Source organism: Tauraco erythrolophus, chromosome 2 (assembly GCF_009769465.1).
Source record: "Tauraco erythrolophus isolate bTauEry1 chromosome 2, bTauEry1.pri, whole genome shotgun sequence".
NCBI lineage: Eukaryota > Metazoa > Chordata > Aves > Musophagiformes > Musophagidae > Tauraco > Tauraco erythrolophus.
In genome coordinates, this window is record NC_141466.1 from 98,165,905 (window position 1) to 98,181,049 (window position 15,145).

The 15,145-nt window shown below is 43.7% G+C and overlaps 1 protein-coding gene across 2 annotated transcripts in view; it reads left to right on the forward strand.

Moving 5' to 3' along the window:
* The window catches only part of CMTR1 (cap methyltransferase 1), a 28,509-nt gene that overhangs the window by 11,548 nt on the left and 1,816 nt on the right, over positions 1 to 15,145 (forward strand). For both annotated transcript variants that reach the window (XM_086631668.1, XM_009990792.2), the window contains 17 exons: positions 122 to 216; positions 321 to 393; positions 593 to 791; positions 3,289 to 3,407; positions 3,653 to 3,749; positions 4,981 to 5,113; positions 5,659 to 5,838; positions 6,253 to 6,309; positions 7,141 to 7,198; positions 8,363 to 8,431; positions 8,606 to 8,737; positions 9,238 to 9,360; positions 10,033 to 10,124; positions 10,751 to 10,819; positions 12,270 to 12,317; positions 12,890 to 13,002; positions 13,549 to 13,657. In XM_086631668.1, the coding sequence (XP_086487794.1) occupies positions 122 to 216; positions 321 to 393; positions 593 to 791; positions 3,289 to 3,407; positions 3,653 to 3,749; positions 4,981 to 5,113; positions 5,659 to 5,838; positions 6,253 to 6,309; positions 7,141 to 7,198; positions 8,363 to 8,431; positions 8,606 to 8,737; positions 9,238 to 9,360; positions 10,033 to 10,124; positions 10,751 to 10,819; positions 12,270 to 12,317; positions 12,890 to 13,002; positions 13,549 to 13,657 (1,766 nt within the window). The remainder of the gene's footprint in view (positions 1 to 121; positions 217 to 320; positions 394 to 592; positions 792 to 3,288; positions 3,408 to 3,652; positions 3,750 to 4,980; positions 5,114 to 5,658; positions 5,839 to 6,252; positions 6,310 to 7,140; positions 7,199 to 8,362; positions 8,432 to 8,605; positions 8,738 to 9,237; positions 9,361 to 10,032; positions 10,125 to 10,750; positions 10,820 to 12,269; positions 12,318 to 12,889; positions 13,003 to 13,548; positions 13,658 to 15,145) is intronic.

Genomic DNA, 15,145 nt, shown 5'->3' on the forward strand with positions numbered 1-15,145 from the left:
CAAACCCTACATGGAATTGGCTGTCTTAAGGAGAGAGAAGCATGAGGATAGGAAATGCTCATGCCTACCTATCCCTCAAGCCTGTGCCTGGTCCATCTCAATTTTGTTTCTGTTTGTGCAGAGTGTATTTGATGAGCTGGATGGAGAAGAAATGCGTCGAGCCCGAACAAGGTCCAACCCCTATGAGATGATCCGTGGAGTTTTTTTCCTGAACAGGTTTGCAGAACTTCTGGTAGTGTAGCCCCTTTCCCATTTATGTCCACTTTCAGACTTGGGAGCCAAGGTTGAAACTTAATAGGTCCCTATTTATGTGTTCACAGGGCTGCAATGAAGATGGCAAATATGGACCATGTCTTTGACTACATGTTTACAAACCCTAAGGACTTCCATGGGGTGAGGGCCTCTATTTAAACAGCAGTGCTTTCTCAGACAATGGAGAAGGTGGGGAGGAAGGAGAATCCTTAGAATGCTAGCTGGGAAAACAAGTGCTTGAAAGAGACTTCTGACTGAGTAGTGCAGTTTATGGTGTATCTGGTTTGACTGATGGGAGCTGTTACTGGGTCAGTAGAATTTCCTCAGTTTCCTTTTGCAGAGGCCCTTGATAAAGGAGCGAGATGCAGAGCTGCTCTACTTCGCTGATGTGTGTGCTGGTCCTGGAGGCTTCTCTGAGTATGTCTTATGGAGGCGAAAGTGGCATGCGAAAGGATTTGGCATGACCTTGAAAGGACCAAATGATTTTAAACTAGAGGACTTCTATTCCGCTTCCAGTGAGCTCTTTGAACCTTATTATGGTATGTAGTGCATGTGTGAGTGTTATCTGATATTTTTGCTTATGCTGCAGCCTTTGCCATGGGAGCGGAGCTGGTGTTCATACCAGCATGGGGATCTGAGAGAAGCCTGTTTATAGGGAACCATTTTGCAAGGTAGAAGAGGGCTGTAATCTGAGAAATGGATTGAGATTGGTGAGCTTACATATAAAGTCACATTTCTGCACTTACTTCCAGTCCGCCCTGGGAACGTGTGTCCATTGTAATAGTTGATACTTGAGTGCTTCGCTTATCTGAAAACTGTAGAGTGCTTTAGGGTTGCTTGACAATATTTTTCCCACTTCACTGATGTCAGCCTGAAACACAGTGAGTGAGATGGCTTATCATAGAATGGTTTGGCTTGAAATAAACCTTAAAGATTGTCTAGTTCCAACCCCCCTGCCATGGGTAGGGACACCTTCCCCTAGATCAGGTTTCTCAAAGCTCCATCCAACCTGGCCTTGAATGCTTCCAGGGATGGGTCACCCACAACTTTTCTGGGCAACCTGTTCCAGTGCTTCACCACCCTCACAGTAAGGAATTTATTCCTAGTATCTAATCGAAATCTTCCTCTCTTTCAGTTTAAAACCATCACCCCTTGTTCTATCACTACACACCCTTGTAAAAAGTCCCCCTCCAGCATTCTTGTAGGCCCCCTTAGGTACTGGAAGGCTGCTAGAAGGTCTCCCTGGAGCTTTCTCTTCTCTAGACTAAACAACCTCAGCTCTGTCAGTCTGTCTTTATAGGGAAGGTGTTCCAGCCCCCTGACTTGCCCAAAGATCTGTTAGCAGAGCCAGAGATAGAAACCTTACTTGCCTGACTGGCAATGTGCTTCTATGTCAGACCTCTCTAGCTGTGCTTTGATAATTGATTGTGGGCTCTTAGTAAAGATAAATAAAAAGATTTGGGCTAGAGGCTGTATCTGAATCACTGTGACTAAATGAGCTTCTTAATCCAAAGAGATTTAAGCTAAGATGTTTTCCCTTGCTTTGAGACAGACTAAGCAGGTATACACAGACAATTGCTGCATCTCACCTCATGGATGTTCACTAGTTAAGCTTGCTGATATTTTTGAACCCTCTATCTGCATAGCCTCTAGGAATAGGAAGGGATTGCTAGTATTCCTGCTTCTTATTTCAGACTGTATAAAGGAAACTCCAGTCTGACTCTTGTAAAGAAGAGGGTTTGCTTTTCTGTTGTTGTGCTTTTTTTGTTCTTTTTTTTTTTCCCCCTCTTCACCACTCTAACTCTTGTTGACTGCCACTTTTGACACCTGACCATGAACTCTTAGAGGATGGTTAGCACTTCAGGAGTAGATCTCTTAAAGAGAAGGTTCATGGCAAGGGCAGCGTGGCAGATAAACACATTGTTCCAACGGTTGCAGCATTTGGATCTTCATAACTCACTGCAAACTGGTGTTCTTCTGAAGAAATGAATAGCTGAATGACTTTGATGCATTTTCTTGATCCCATTCTGTCTGTTATTCTATAAAGTCTAGTGAGATGTGTACAAACTCTCTTCCAGTGATGGGAAGAAGGTATACTGCTGTGATGTTTGTATTGTGAAGAATGGTAACAAATTCTAGTGCCACTTCACATACTGACAGGATGATTGAAGAGGCATTTAGTTGTCAAAGCACTATCATGTATCCTGATCTTTGCTGCTTTCTAGTCTTCCAGTTCAGTTAATAGAAGCTGTATTTGTAGAAGATTTATAGGGACTAATACCAAATAGAAGTTCAGACTTCTTCAAAGTCAGACTTGTGCAGTAAGTGTTCTTCTAGAATACACCTAAGATTAGTTTTCTAAAACACCAACCTAGGGGACAATGTGCCTCTCTTTTTTAAAGAGCCATATGGGAAAACTGTACCAACATTCATGCACAAACCCCATTTCCCTTTCCCTACTCTCTTTATAAACTTGTTTGCAGCGTTTTCTTGGGGTTGCTTTTTTAAATTCCAGATTACATTGTGTTTGAAAATAGAGCATTGTGTTTCTTTGGAATTACTTGAATTCTTAGTAGAAGGTGGCTAATGCACAATGTAAATAATTTTGCGTTGTCTGTAAAAACATGTTATTAACAGGTGAGCTATGCAGTGAGATTGAACCTCACATTTTTAGTAGGTTCAGCTGTGTGTCATTCCTGCTTGGATGAGAATATTATGTTGTCATGCAGTCAGTTCTCGTCTCAGAGAAGGGCAGTGAATGATTTGTCTTTTGCTGAGGCTAATGTACAACTCATCATTTGAGCATGGTTATTATATGGCTTTGTTTAGCCCTTACTGCACAATCTGAATAATTTTCCTAAATTAACAAGCATCTTTGGTGGTGAGCAAGGGAACGTGTTAATGCTTATTTGCCTATCAAGTAGTTGTCTGTGTTTCTGACTAAATGTTCATTGAATACAATAGATCACCTACACATACCGATCTTTTATCTGTACTCGCAAACATGTTAGTAACTGTCTCTTCTTTTCCCCTTAGGAGAGGGAGGTATTGATGGAGATGGAGACATCACTCGCCCAGAGAACATTACTGCTTTCCGGAATTTTGTTTTGGACAATACTGATCACAAGGGAGTGCATTTCTTAATGGCTGATGGGGTTGGTCCATTTCTTTTTCTTTGTGCACTAATGACCAAACCTGATACCTCAGACTGCGTTTAGTAGGATATTTGACATGTGCCGATAGTTACAATGTGAAATTCTTCAAGGCTTGCCATTAAACTTCCTGGTTTTTTATCTTAAAGAAACAGAAATTATCATGATTCCATGATTTAACTATACAGAATCCTTTGCTTGACCAACAGATTTGTGGAGATACTAATCATATGGTATGTGCTTTGCAGGGTTTCTCAGTGGAGGGTCAGGAGAATCTGCAAGAAATCCTGAGCAAACAGCTCATGCTTTGCCAGTTTCTTACAGCGCTGTCCATTGTCCGGACAGGTATGTTTTATCCATTAATCTTCTTTGTCCTTCTCTAAGGTGTGGCTGGCATTGCAGAAGGATGCTGTACGATTTTTATTAACATGCCATGAAGTCTACTCTGCATTGAGGCAAAGTTGCAAAGAATTGTGTACACATACATCCTGAGATGGTTGTCACAAAGCTAAGAGAACTGGGGCAGAAAAATAAGATTATCTATGTCTGTTTTGCTTTTAATTAAAAGCATGAGGTAAAATGCATTAGTCTAAAGCTCTTACAATGTGTTATGTTATGTAGCTGTCTTGGGCTAAGGTCACTAGTGTGATTACTGGACAGTATATCTGAGTTTTATGGCACTAGCTGGACAAACTGCTTCCTGAATATTCTAGCAGACTGGTTAGAACGGAGTGGTGTTTATCCAGTTCATCCTGTCTCTAACTTGTGGCTTTTCTCCTTTAAATCTGCCATCTCTGTGATCAGTACAAGATGATGTCTCACATTCTTAGCTGTACCTCATGGTTGCCAAATGATGGACGTTACAGCTCTATTTGTTTTTGATGGCTCCTCTCTTCTGCTGAGTTTAGTTAGCATTTGGCACTGAGGCAGCAGATAAAACTGCTTGTTATGTGATCATTTATCTTGTGCCCTATGTTTAGAAGTACCTGACGCAGTGATCTTCTTAGCAGTAATCTAAAATGTGATATGGTAAAAGGAGCAACCTTCTTTAAATCTTTCTTGCCTGGGTAGATAATAGCTCTGTAAGACCGACTGCTTTTTGCGTGGGGAAATTGGAAATCATGTTTGAAGGCAAGGGGCGACATAGACTTTTCTTTCTAGTTGGCAAGTTACTCTATTTAGGTAACATCTGTCAGTTTTCCTCTCCAGCCTGAGGTTTCTTGTTGCATGTATCAGAGCTTCTCTTCTCTTAAGGCTTTTGCATAGCATGCCGCCATGCCATAGGGCACAATTTGGGCCTGGAAGGCGAGGATGTGTGAATAGAAGGTTTGCTTGTGAGACAGCACGCATACTGATTTGATCCTGGTCAGGGAAATGCTTTTCTCTTTACTGCAGAGATATGGGGAAGATGGTTCATGGAGCCCTGTTGGCCCACATCATGAGTGTGTTTTAGGTGCTGTTTAATTGTACAAAACCACTCTTGCCAGTTCTGCAGAAGAGAAAGTTATTGAGGTGTCTGATATCTCCTTGTGTCCTTATAATCTGCTGGTATCAGTGTGCTTCCTCTCTTTTCCAGGAGGACATTTTGTCTGCAAAACCTTTGACCTGTTTACTCCATTCAGTGTGGGACTTGTTTATCTGCTGTATTGCTGTTTTGAGCGAGTGTGCATCTTTAAACCTGTGACAAGCCGCCCTGCTAACTCGGAGAGGTGAGATTCTTGAGCATGAGGGACTACTAAAGAAACCCTGTCCTCTAAATGCAGTTATTGGTGGACTTGGGTAAGTCTAGTGGAAGCTCAGTTACGTGCCTCAATTGGCAACTGTATTGGAGGAGGAAACATTGCAGATGCTTAGCAAATTATGATGTTTGACAAGGTAAAGAAGGTATTTGCCAAATTACCCTTCTGCAGAGAAAGCAGTGGAACTGAGCATGAAACAAATTCTGTTTGGCCTGAAACAACTGCGGTTCCAATGAAGCTAGAGCAAATTATGTATGTTATCATTATACCTGTCAAGTTTAGCAGAATTGATCTGCTTACTTGAGGGAAATCTGTGGGGTTTTTCAATAGAGTTGAGTTTCCCAGCATAGAAAATGTATAGTGACTTTGATAGGTGAGATTGCACCTTCCTATGGATATCCAGGAGGAAAGAATTCCTGGGATTTGAGAAACTGTCTTGATATATGGGAGCGTGGCAGGAAAGTTGGCTGTGTGGAAGAACTGAACCCACATGATCTGTCTGCCTTGCTCTGCAGGTACGTGATATGCAAAGGATTAAAGCTTGGGATTGATGACGTGCGAGACTATCTCTTCATGGTGAACATCAGACTCAACCAACTGCGCAATTCTGATGTGGATGTGAATCTTGTTGTCCCATTGAACGTGATCAAAGGCGACCAGGATTTCTATGATTACATTGTCCAGTCCAATGAAAAGTGAGTGCCCATGGGCAATGAGGGCTGCTGGCTGTAGGCAGGTTAACCAACATGGCTTTCAGTTGTAGCTTCTTGCACTCACGGACATACTACTTGATGCTGCTACACTGCTCTGCTTTTGCTCTCTGAGAGGCTTAGCAGAGCAGAGGGACCCTGTGAAGAAAGAAGTGCTGTATACTGTTAGTGACTGTTTCACGTCCAAGTACTGTGTAGCAAAGAAAGGAGGCTACTGCCTACCTAGTCTTTCCAGTGGTCTTCCTGTCACTTTGAATCATGTTGGCAATGATCTATCACTGCTCTGAGGATCAGACTAGCTTCCTCTTGTTGTCCCAGCACTCTTCCATGTTTTGAACAGTAGAACAATCTTGGTGGTGGTGAACTTGCCCCCTGACAGAAACTTGTCCTCTCTTTCAGCCACTGCAAAGTTCAGATAAAGGCACTAGCCAAAATTCGTGCCTTTGTTCAAGACACGTGAGTATATTCCTCTGGCTTTCGGGGGGGGGGACTGCAATAACTGAATTGCTTTATTTAATCTTCTTTAATGTGTTCCTGATTTGAGGTGGTACTTGGCTTGGCCTTTGAAGCTAGGAAAGTGAATAGTGCTGTTAGGTAGCCTGCTTCTTAGCAGGAATGCAAGCAGAAAAGTAACTCCAAGCTGATATGTTCAATTCTACAGTAACCATCTAAGTAGAGTGTGGTTCGTAGCTCTTCGTTTTCCAGGGGCAATTTAAAGCATCTAGATTACATACCTAGACTTACCTAAAGCTTATGACATGAATCTCTTGTGCAAAACTAAGCCATTGCAATGTATAGCTGTTTCCCTGGCATGACTTTTTGGTTCAGGTCTCATTTAGAGAGAAAACATGGTTGAAAGTTGAATGGTAGTCAGGAATTATCTAAGAATTAATTCTAACGTTGACATTGTTTTTTGTGTGGCCTTCAGCAGGTCTCCATTGCTATTTGTAAACACGGCTATGTACCCAGTTCTTGGAGATTAGCATAAGTTCATACTAGTACATAACTTCTTGAAAATATTGATGCCCACTGGTACTTTCATGGGATGGTGAGGTGGCTGCTAATCAGTAGTGCAGACCATGAAACAAAGCTAAACACGGGGGCTGGAGAGGGGTAGAGGGTGTGGAGGGAAGGCAGCATCCTCTTTTGTGTAACCTGTTGAGGAACAGCATGTTTGTCATTCCCAAGCCACACACTTGAAAGATGCAGGTTTTATAGGGCTGGGGTATATAATGCTGCAAGAGCAAGGAGATTTCACCATCTTGACTGTCTGCTGTCTTTCTCTAGGACACTGATTGAGCCACGGCAGGCTGAAATCCGAAAGGAGTGTCTCCAGCTATGGGGGGTAAGTAAGCTGCCAAGCAGGGAGGTTGTGAAGGTGTCCTTGCTGTGGTGAAACAAGAATGGAGCTGCAGTACAGATAGGACTTTCTCGCCAGAGGTTTAATATGTTGTCTTGTGGGAAAGTCAGAGACCATTTCATGCTGTTTATGTAAGCAAACAGGGTGCTTCTGATTCATTATGTGTATGGCTTAACTGAGCAGGCTTCTTTGCTGCAGTTGAGACTATTTCATAGAATCATAAAATCTTAGAATGGTTAGGGTTGGAAGGGACCTCAAAGATCATCTAGTTCCAACCCCCCTGCCATGGGCAGGGAAACCCTCCACTACACCAGGTTGCCCAAAGCCTCGTCCAGCCTGGCCTTGAACACTTCCAGGGATGGGGCATCTACAATTTCTGTGAGCAACCTGTTCCAGTGCCTCACCACCCTCAGAGTGAAAATTTTTTTTCTTATATCCAATCTAAATCTACCCTCTTTCAGTTTAAAGCCATTGCCCCTTGTCCTATCACTACATGTCCTTGTAAAAAGTCCCTCTCCAGCTTTCCTGTAGGCCCCCTTTAAGTCCTGGAAGGCTGCAGTAAGATCACCCGGAGCCTTCTCTTCTCCGGGCTGAACAGCCCCAACTCTCTCAGCCTGTCTTCATAGAAGAGGTGTTCCAGCCCTCGGATCGTCTTCGTGGCCCTTCTCTGCACTCGCTCCAGCAGCTCCACGTCCTTCTTGTGTTGGGAAGAATTTCATTGTACACAGAGTGAACTCATCACTTAGTTCCCAAGCAGCAGAGCTCTCCAAAAGATCTTGTTTTATGAGTCTGCTGTTTCTCTTTTCTGAGCTTTTGACTGTAGTGGGGCCATAGGTATGGTAGTCAGTTTCACAGGCTAATTGTTTGTCTTCGATGAAATCGTATTTCATTGAAACATGCATGAAATCAAAGATTTAGCCTGAAACATTCTGAAGTTGTCTATTGTTTCCTGTGAGATGTGGCACGCTTACATTAAATTTGCAAAACACGTGAGACCTTTTATTTGCCAGATGACCTCTCCAGGAACTGGAATCCCAAGAGCAGGAGTTTCAGCGGGCAGGATGTTCTGTCATGTATTGAAACCAGAAAAGTTCCTGTGAACGTGCCAAAGAACAACATTTATTAACAATCGTTTGGATTTGTTTTCAGATTCCTGATCAGGCTCGTGTTGCTCCTTCATCTTCAGATCCCAAGTCCAAGTTCTTTGAGCTGATCCAGGTGAGACCTTACCCAGAAGCTTGTTCTGAGTCCTTTCATACAAACAGAACTTTTCCCTATAGGAACTGAGAGATGAAGCAGCTAGTCCTGGATTATCATTTCATGTAGAATTTGCGTTTACCTACCTGTTGATGTAGTGTGTCTAATTTGCCTTTTCCATACTTGGCTCTTTAGGGCACAGACATTGATACCTTCAGTTACAAACCCACTCCTCTGAATTCCAGTACACTGGAGAAAATTCGCCAAGTGTTAGATTACCGGTGTATGGTGTCTGGAAGTGAGCAGAAGTTCCTCTTGGGGCTAGGGGTAAGCGCTGAGAACAGTCCGGGAGTTTTGCTGGTTCATTTCAATGCTACTATTCTGCCTCGTGGTTTCATCCTATCCTTTCCTGTCCTCAAAGGTCAGAAAGGATCGCCATCAGCAATGCCTGAGACTGCTAGTTATTTTGCGTTTCTTTCTCCTGACTTCACTGCTTTTCACACTAATTAACCCTGGTTTTGTAATCGCAGCTTACACAGAGACCTGTACTCTTGCTACTAGTGTCTCTAATTATCTCACTGTCCTTTTAAAGGTGTTCTATTTCTGGTTCTTTGTGAGGGTATGAAAAGTCACTGGCAGATTAGAATCAGTGTTTTTGTTCCTTTGCTGTAGAGATTAAGGTTCTTCCTTAAAACTTCGTACAAAGAAACTACCTGTGACAGCCTAGGACAAAAAGATTCTGAGGGCTGCTCTGCAGTTAGAGGTCCCTCCTCTGCCCCTGCCCTCGTGAAGCTTTGGCTGAATCTGACTCTGTCTTCTACACACAGAAATCACAGATCTACACCTGGGATGGTCGCCAGTCAGATCGCTGGACAAAGCTGGATTTGAAAACTGAGCTGCCACGAGATACCCTTCTCTCTGTGGAGATTGTTCATGAACTAAAAGGAGAGGTAGGAGGCTATTCTCTCCCTTACCAAGTGGCTGCAAATATAATGAGCAGTTTCGCCTATTCTTTGTAAGATACTGCAGAATAAATGTTCCATTTGTGCCAGGTACAAGTGTTTTTGTATATGATCTTTAGAGAAACTATTTTGGATTAAGTTCCTTCTTTCTGTCTGGTGCTTGAGATATGAGCTTTTAACATTATTTGGAAAACTCTTTGGACCTGACATGCTGCTGTTGTCCTACATGCAGCAGCAGATGACATTGCAACGTGACTTAATGTGTTCTGTGGCTCTTTGGGTACAAAACTGCTCAGTAGTGATTGCAGACCTTGGGGGAAAAGGTTCTCACAGTATATTCACGGTGTAAAGTATTGCTGCCTGGGAGTTTGCCTGCCCTCTGGCACCTCAGATGAGGATGCTGGAGTGCACTGGGCTTTGTGCTGTGGCACCTGGTAAAGCAGCTAGTGATGGTGATGGCAGCTGTGGTCCTGCCCTTTCTCCCTGCCCTGAGACAGAACTGTGTAGTTGACATACACCAGTTCTTGGAGGATGGCACGTTACTTTACAATAGGCAGCAGGGTATTTGTGTGCTTCTAATATCTGGAAAGGTGCTTTCTTGTATAAATCAAAAAGGAAATAGCAACAGCGAGTAGTAAGTCTCTGTATTGCCCTCCATAGGGGAAAGCCCAGCGAAAAATCAGTGCCATCCACATCCTTGATGTCTTGGTGCTGAATGGCAATGACGTTCGAAAGCAGCATTTCAACCAGAGGTACGTAGGATCTGGAGAAGCTTCTTTCTTGCACAGGAGTAGGAGTGACTGGGAAACAGTGTTCACACTAAAAGCAGAATGCTGAGTGCAGGGAGACAAGTGCATTCAGCTGAAACACTTCTATAAAGATGAACTGTGAACGAACCTGCTCTGAAGTGAAGTGCATGTAGCCTTTTTCAGCTGTGCTTTCTCTGTCTGTGAGGGCAGGTCTAGCTCCTTTCTTAGTGTGGGGTGGGCCAGGCACAGTCTGGGTAAACTGAGCATCCTGGGAATATGAATGAGCATAACTGATAACTGGCTGAGGGAGAAGAAACAAGCCTCTGTTTCCCTTCTCAGGGATATGATGTCTCTACTAGTCCTACTTTCCTGCTGATACATCAGTGTGTTCAGCTGCGTGTGGGCTTGTAGAAGAAGCTATGGAGACCCATTCCTAATAGATAATAGCCAGTATCACTAGACACTGAACTGGGAGGGCAGGGTGAGAAGTCTTGTGCAGTACCCATTTGGCTAGCAGTGGAGGCAGTCTGCGTGTACTGAAGTGTCTAATCATATTCTGCCGAAACTGTGACCTACCTGCTGTGCCAAAACTCTACTAAATTGCTGGATTCTCTTTCTTTTTCATTCAGGATTCAGCTGGCGGAGAAGTTCGTCAAAGCTGTTTCTAAACCTAGCCGGCCAGATATGAACCCCATCCGGTGAGTGATGCCTCGTATCCTCAGCCTGGCCTGCTTTGGTTTCAGTGTGTTGGAGGATGAAGATAAGGAGCTGAAGGAGAGTTAAATTTCAAGCTGAAATTCATAGTTCTGTTATGTTCAATGGAAAAAGGCTAAAAGCCCTTTAAATAGCTAAGATAAAGGTTGATAGTGGAGAAGTTGTGCCCTCCTTTCACATATGAGACAGTCATGGTTTCATCATAGGTGGATTTGCTGGTGCTGATTTCAAATACATGCTATAGTAGGTCTAGCACCCAGTTAGCTTAATCATTACAAAGACTTCTGTGTCCTTGTCTGCCTCGAAGGGTCAGCAGTGGTACAGAGATGCTGACTGTTAGTAGATAAATGAAGTGCTGACCAACATTTACAATCTCCAAATGCTTAGCCTGAGGACAACACTTCAGTTACAATCCCAAGAAGGTTCCTGACAAAGGGCTTCAGCTTTGGTTGCCTCCTGGCCTTCCATTTCATTAATTCTGCTGTGGTGGAGCATAAAAGCATCGTTGTGCTCGGTATCAGACAGGTATTGTGGACAAAACAGGTTTTGTTTCAGAAGCTAGAAGTGCTGTGATATTGTGAGAGAAGCTGGAGGAAAGGAAGGAGGATGTTGTCCTTGGTGGCTTAATGAAATAATGAGTGAGATCTCAATTAAACTCAAGACAAAGAGCTGAACAACTGGAAGATCTCAAAATGTTAGGGAGGGCTGAAGGTGAAGTGAGGAGAGGTGTAGAAATGGGTTGTAGAGGGGTCCTTTGCTGCTCTTGTGAAAAGGAGTTCAAACTGCTCTTTGAAGCCTGATGCTTGTAGCAGTGTATGAGAAACAGGTGGTTGGGGTGTCAGATCAGAGGGTAGTCCTTTTGAAACTTTCTGATTGTCTTTGTGTCTCAGAACAACAAAAACAAAAGTGGTTTGACATAATGATGAGAATGATGACTCTAAGTAATCTTTACTGATTAAAAAAAAGGCAAGCAGCTGTTTTTACCTCAGGGTAACTAACGAGTTTGTGGTGTCCCTGAGGATAATAACGGTGAAGTTCAGGCAGTTTAGTTTTACTGTGGGGCCAGAACCTGCCAGGGGCTGACCTTGGTGAATTGACCTTATGAGAAAACAAAAGCACACGATTGTCAGAGTTCTTGCTCTTCTGTATACTCAACCTGAGGTAAAAACGCACAGCTTCCTTAGCAGCAAGGATGCTTGTATGCTGCTTACAGCAACCCAGCCATGAGCGTGCAGGTGTCAGGTTTTCTCAAGCCAGGAGAAATAAGGCACTGGAGCAGAAGATTGAGGAGAAGGGTGAACCTCAGTCATACCTGACCACCTCATGCTGTACAAAACAAACTGTTTGGCTGCTCCCTGTAGCTGGGACAGAAAAAGAGGACAGTTAATTTATTTTTTTTAAATCACATTTTTGTGTTGTTTTTTTTTCCTCTAGTGTGAAGGAAGTGTACAGATTGGAGGAAATGGAGAAGATCTTTGTGAGGTAAGTGACCGGCACAAATGAGAGACTTCAGGGCCCATTGAGGTTATCAGCCACCAATGCACAGGAATGGGAGAGATATGCTGATCTGTGCTTGAGGAGTCCTGGAGAACAAGCTATTGGATCTCATGGAGCTGGTGGCTGCTGTTTCTGAGATGCTGCTGACTCACAGCATCATCCTGCTGAGTTCTAATGCTGTAGATGTAGCCAATGCACTTCACGACAGTAGGAGCGGCAACGGCACTTGAGTTTGTGTGCCCAAGTGTCAGTGGCTTGAAAGATGAAGAGTTCGTACCTGAAATAGGAATCTCATTTGGATTAAGCGTGGTAGATCACCACAGATCCTTCACTGCAATGCTCGATTTGCTACTTGATCTAGACAGCCCTGGCTGGTTTCTCTAGCCATGTGGGGGAGGCAAGAGACTGCATTCTTCGGGATGTGACGATTTTGTCCTGGCATGTGCAGTGCTGTGAGTGGCACTCTGGAGAGGGTGTGCAGGTGGCACACTGTGTGCAACAGGATGGTAAAGGAGGAAACGGGGAGTCTTCTACAACTGCCTTCTCTCAACGTTTAGGTTAGAGATGAAAATCATCAAGAGTTCAGGGGGAATACCGCGGCTATCCTACACCGGCCGAGATGACCGGCACTTTGTGCCCACAGGACTCTACATCGTACGGACTGTGAATGGTAGGGAGAGAGAGTCTCTGCTCTTAAATTTAACTTTTATTTGTATCTTCAAGTAAAAAGTATTGACCAGGCTTGTTGCTGTTGGTAAAATATTCATGGGAGTATTCCAATGGCTTGAGATTAACTGTTTGCTTGTAATGAGGGTAGCTTGGATTTGGGTAAGGTTTAGGGTATTTATATGATAGGTTTTTCTGTTGCAGGTTGATTAGCTATTACGTGGGTAATTCCATTTATTTACATGACTGATGATTTTCTTTTTTAATGAGATCATAATTTTTCATCAAGAAGATATTTTCCAGAGTACTAGTACATGGAAATACCCTATTTGGAATGTCAACTTTTAAACGCAGGGAGAAGGGAGTTTTCTCAGTGAATAGAGAACAGCTTGGGAAGCAGGTTATCTTAGGGGAGGAAAGGAAAAAGGAGTAAGAAGGATCATAGTTATTCTTACAGATTTTTCCTCCCTGCTTGCACTACATGTGTATTTATACTATGTTTTTTTTCCCCTTTCCATTTTCTGTCTGATCCCTGTGATTATTCTGCAAGATCCCTGGACAATGGCATACAGCAAAAACTCCAAGAGGAAATTCTTCTTCAACAAAATGACCAAGCAAGCGACATACGACCTCCCTTCTGAATCCATCGCACCCTTTCAGTGAGTACAAGCCAGAGCTGAGGCTACGGAAGCATAGCTGTGTGCGAGTGTGTGTGTGTGTGGCTGTTGGGAAGGGAGTGCAGGCGTGCTGTGCCACCTTCTTTTAGGCGTTTGCAGTGCAAGCACAGCTCAGTCACCAGCAGGGCGTGCTGCAGAAGCTGGCACCTTCTTGGACTTTTAGGAAACCGCCGATCTGGATTTGTGGATTTTGCAATTAATTGCTCTGAGTAACACACATCTCACAACTTTGTTCCCCTGTCTGCAGCAGAGTACAAGTCACTGAACCTGCCTGCACACAGGGAAATGGAAATTGAGCCCAGCAACTGTAATTTGTTGCATCCTGTGTTTTAAGATGCTTGGTTGGAAGTATTTAAAAGCATATCCCAGTTCGTTTAGCCCAGGCTCTGGAATAAGCTGTAGGTAGCTGGGAGCTGTTTAGGGAGAGAGTGAGAGAGAAAAGCAGCAGCTCCTTGGGAAAGGATGGAATGCATTGTCATTGGACAGTCATTAACACTGTTGCTGCTGAACCCCATCTGTATCTATTGAGTACTAGACTAAGGCTGTGTCTGAAGTGCAGCAAATCTGAGTCTGTGAGACGCCTCAGGGCTCATGGGTGGAGATGTTCTGCGCGCTCTGCCCTCAGGTAGTCTCAAGAGATGCCCTCCACCACCACTACCCAGGACTATGCCTCTGAGTGAGAGCTTGATGTGAAATAGGGCTCCTGATTTTCTCACTTTGAATCTCCTTACCTACCTTACAGCAGTGCTCTTAAGAATCCTGAAGCTTTCCTTAACCAGATAAATGGAAGATTGGGCTTAAAACTGTAAAAGCAGGGACACACGATGCTTTTTTTTTCCGCCATGTGTCAGGATGAGGTTAGTTCTGCCTTTGTACTCAGAAGCAGGCCAGCATGAACCTGCATGAATGGTTGAGGAGGTGGAGGAGAGTGCTTGTGTGTCTCCAGAAGGGATGTGTTGTCTTGTGGTTAGTGAGTATTAACGGGTCTGTAATTAGCCATTGACATGTGCTCTTATCACTGTGCTAGTACTGCTTTGTTAGAACAGTAGCAATAAATAAGCTATGAATATTAAGTGTTAGTAATTGTACAAAACTAAAGGCTGCTCTGTCTGCAGTAATTAGCAGCTCTGTTTTCATTACTGCTGGGACTATGTTGATGCAGTGAGGGAAGGCTGTGCTTGATGGATGGAGTGAGAGATGGCGTTGTAGGACCAGAACTCTCAGCAGCCAAGTGGAGCTCGGTTATTTCACAGGAGGGGAAGGAGGGGATGATCCGAGCCACTTTTGTACAGCGTGAAGTGCTGTTCATTTGCAAAGCTCCATAGGACAGCTATTACTGATTGTAGTAGGTTTGTGGTGAGTGATTAGATTGCTGCTTGCTACTGCTGACAGACTTTCTAAATTCTTCATTAAGGCCTTTCCATTTCCTGCAATGACAGTTTCATCCTCTCAAAAACTTGGGGAGAGGTA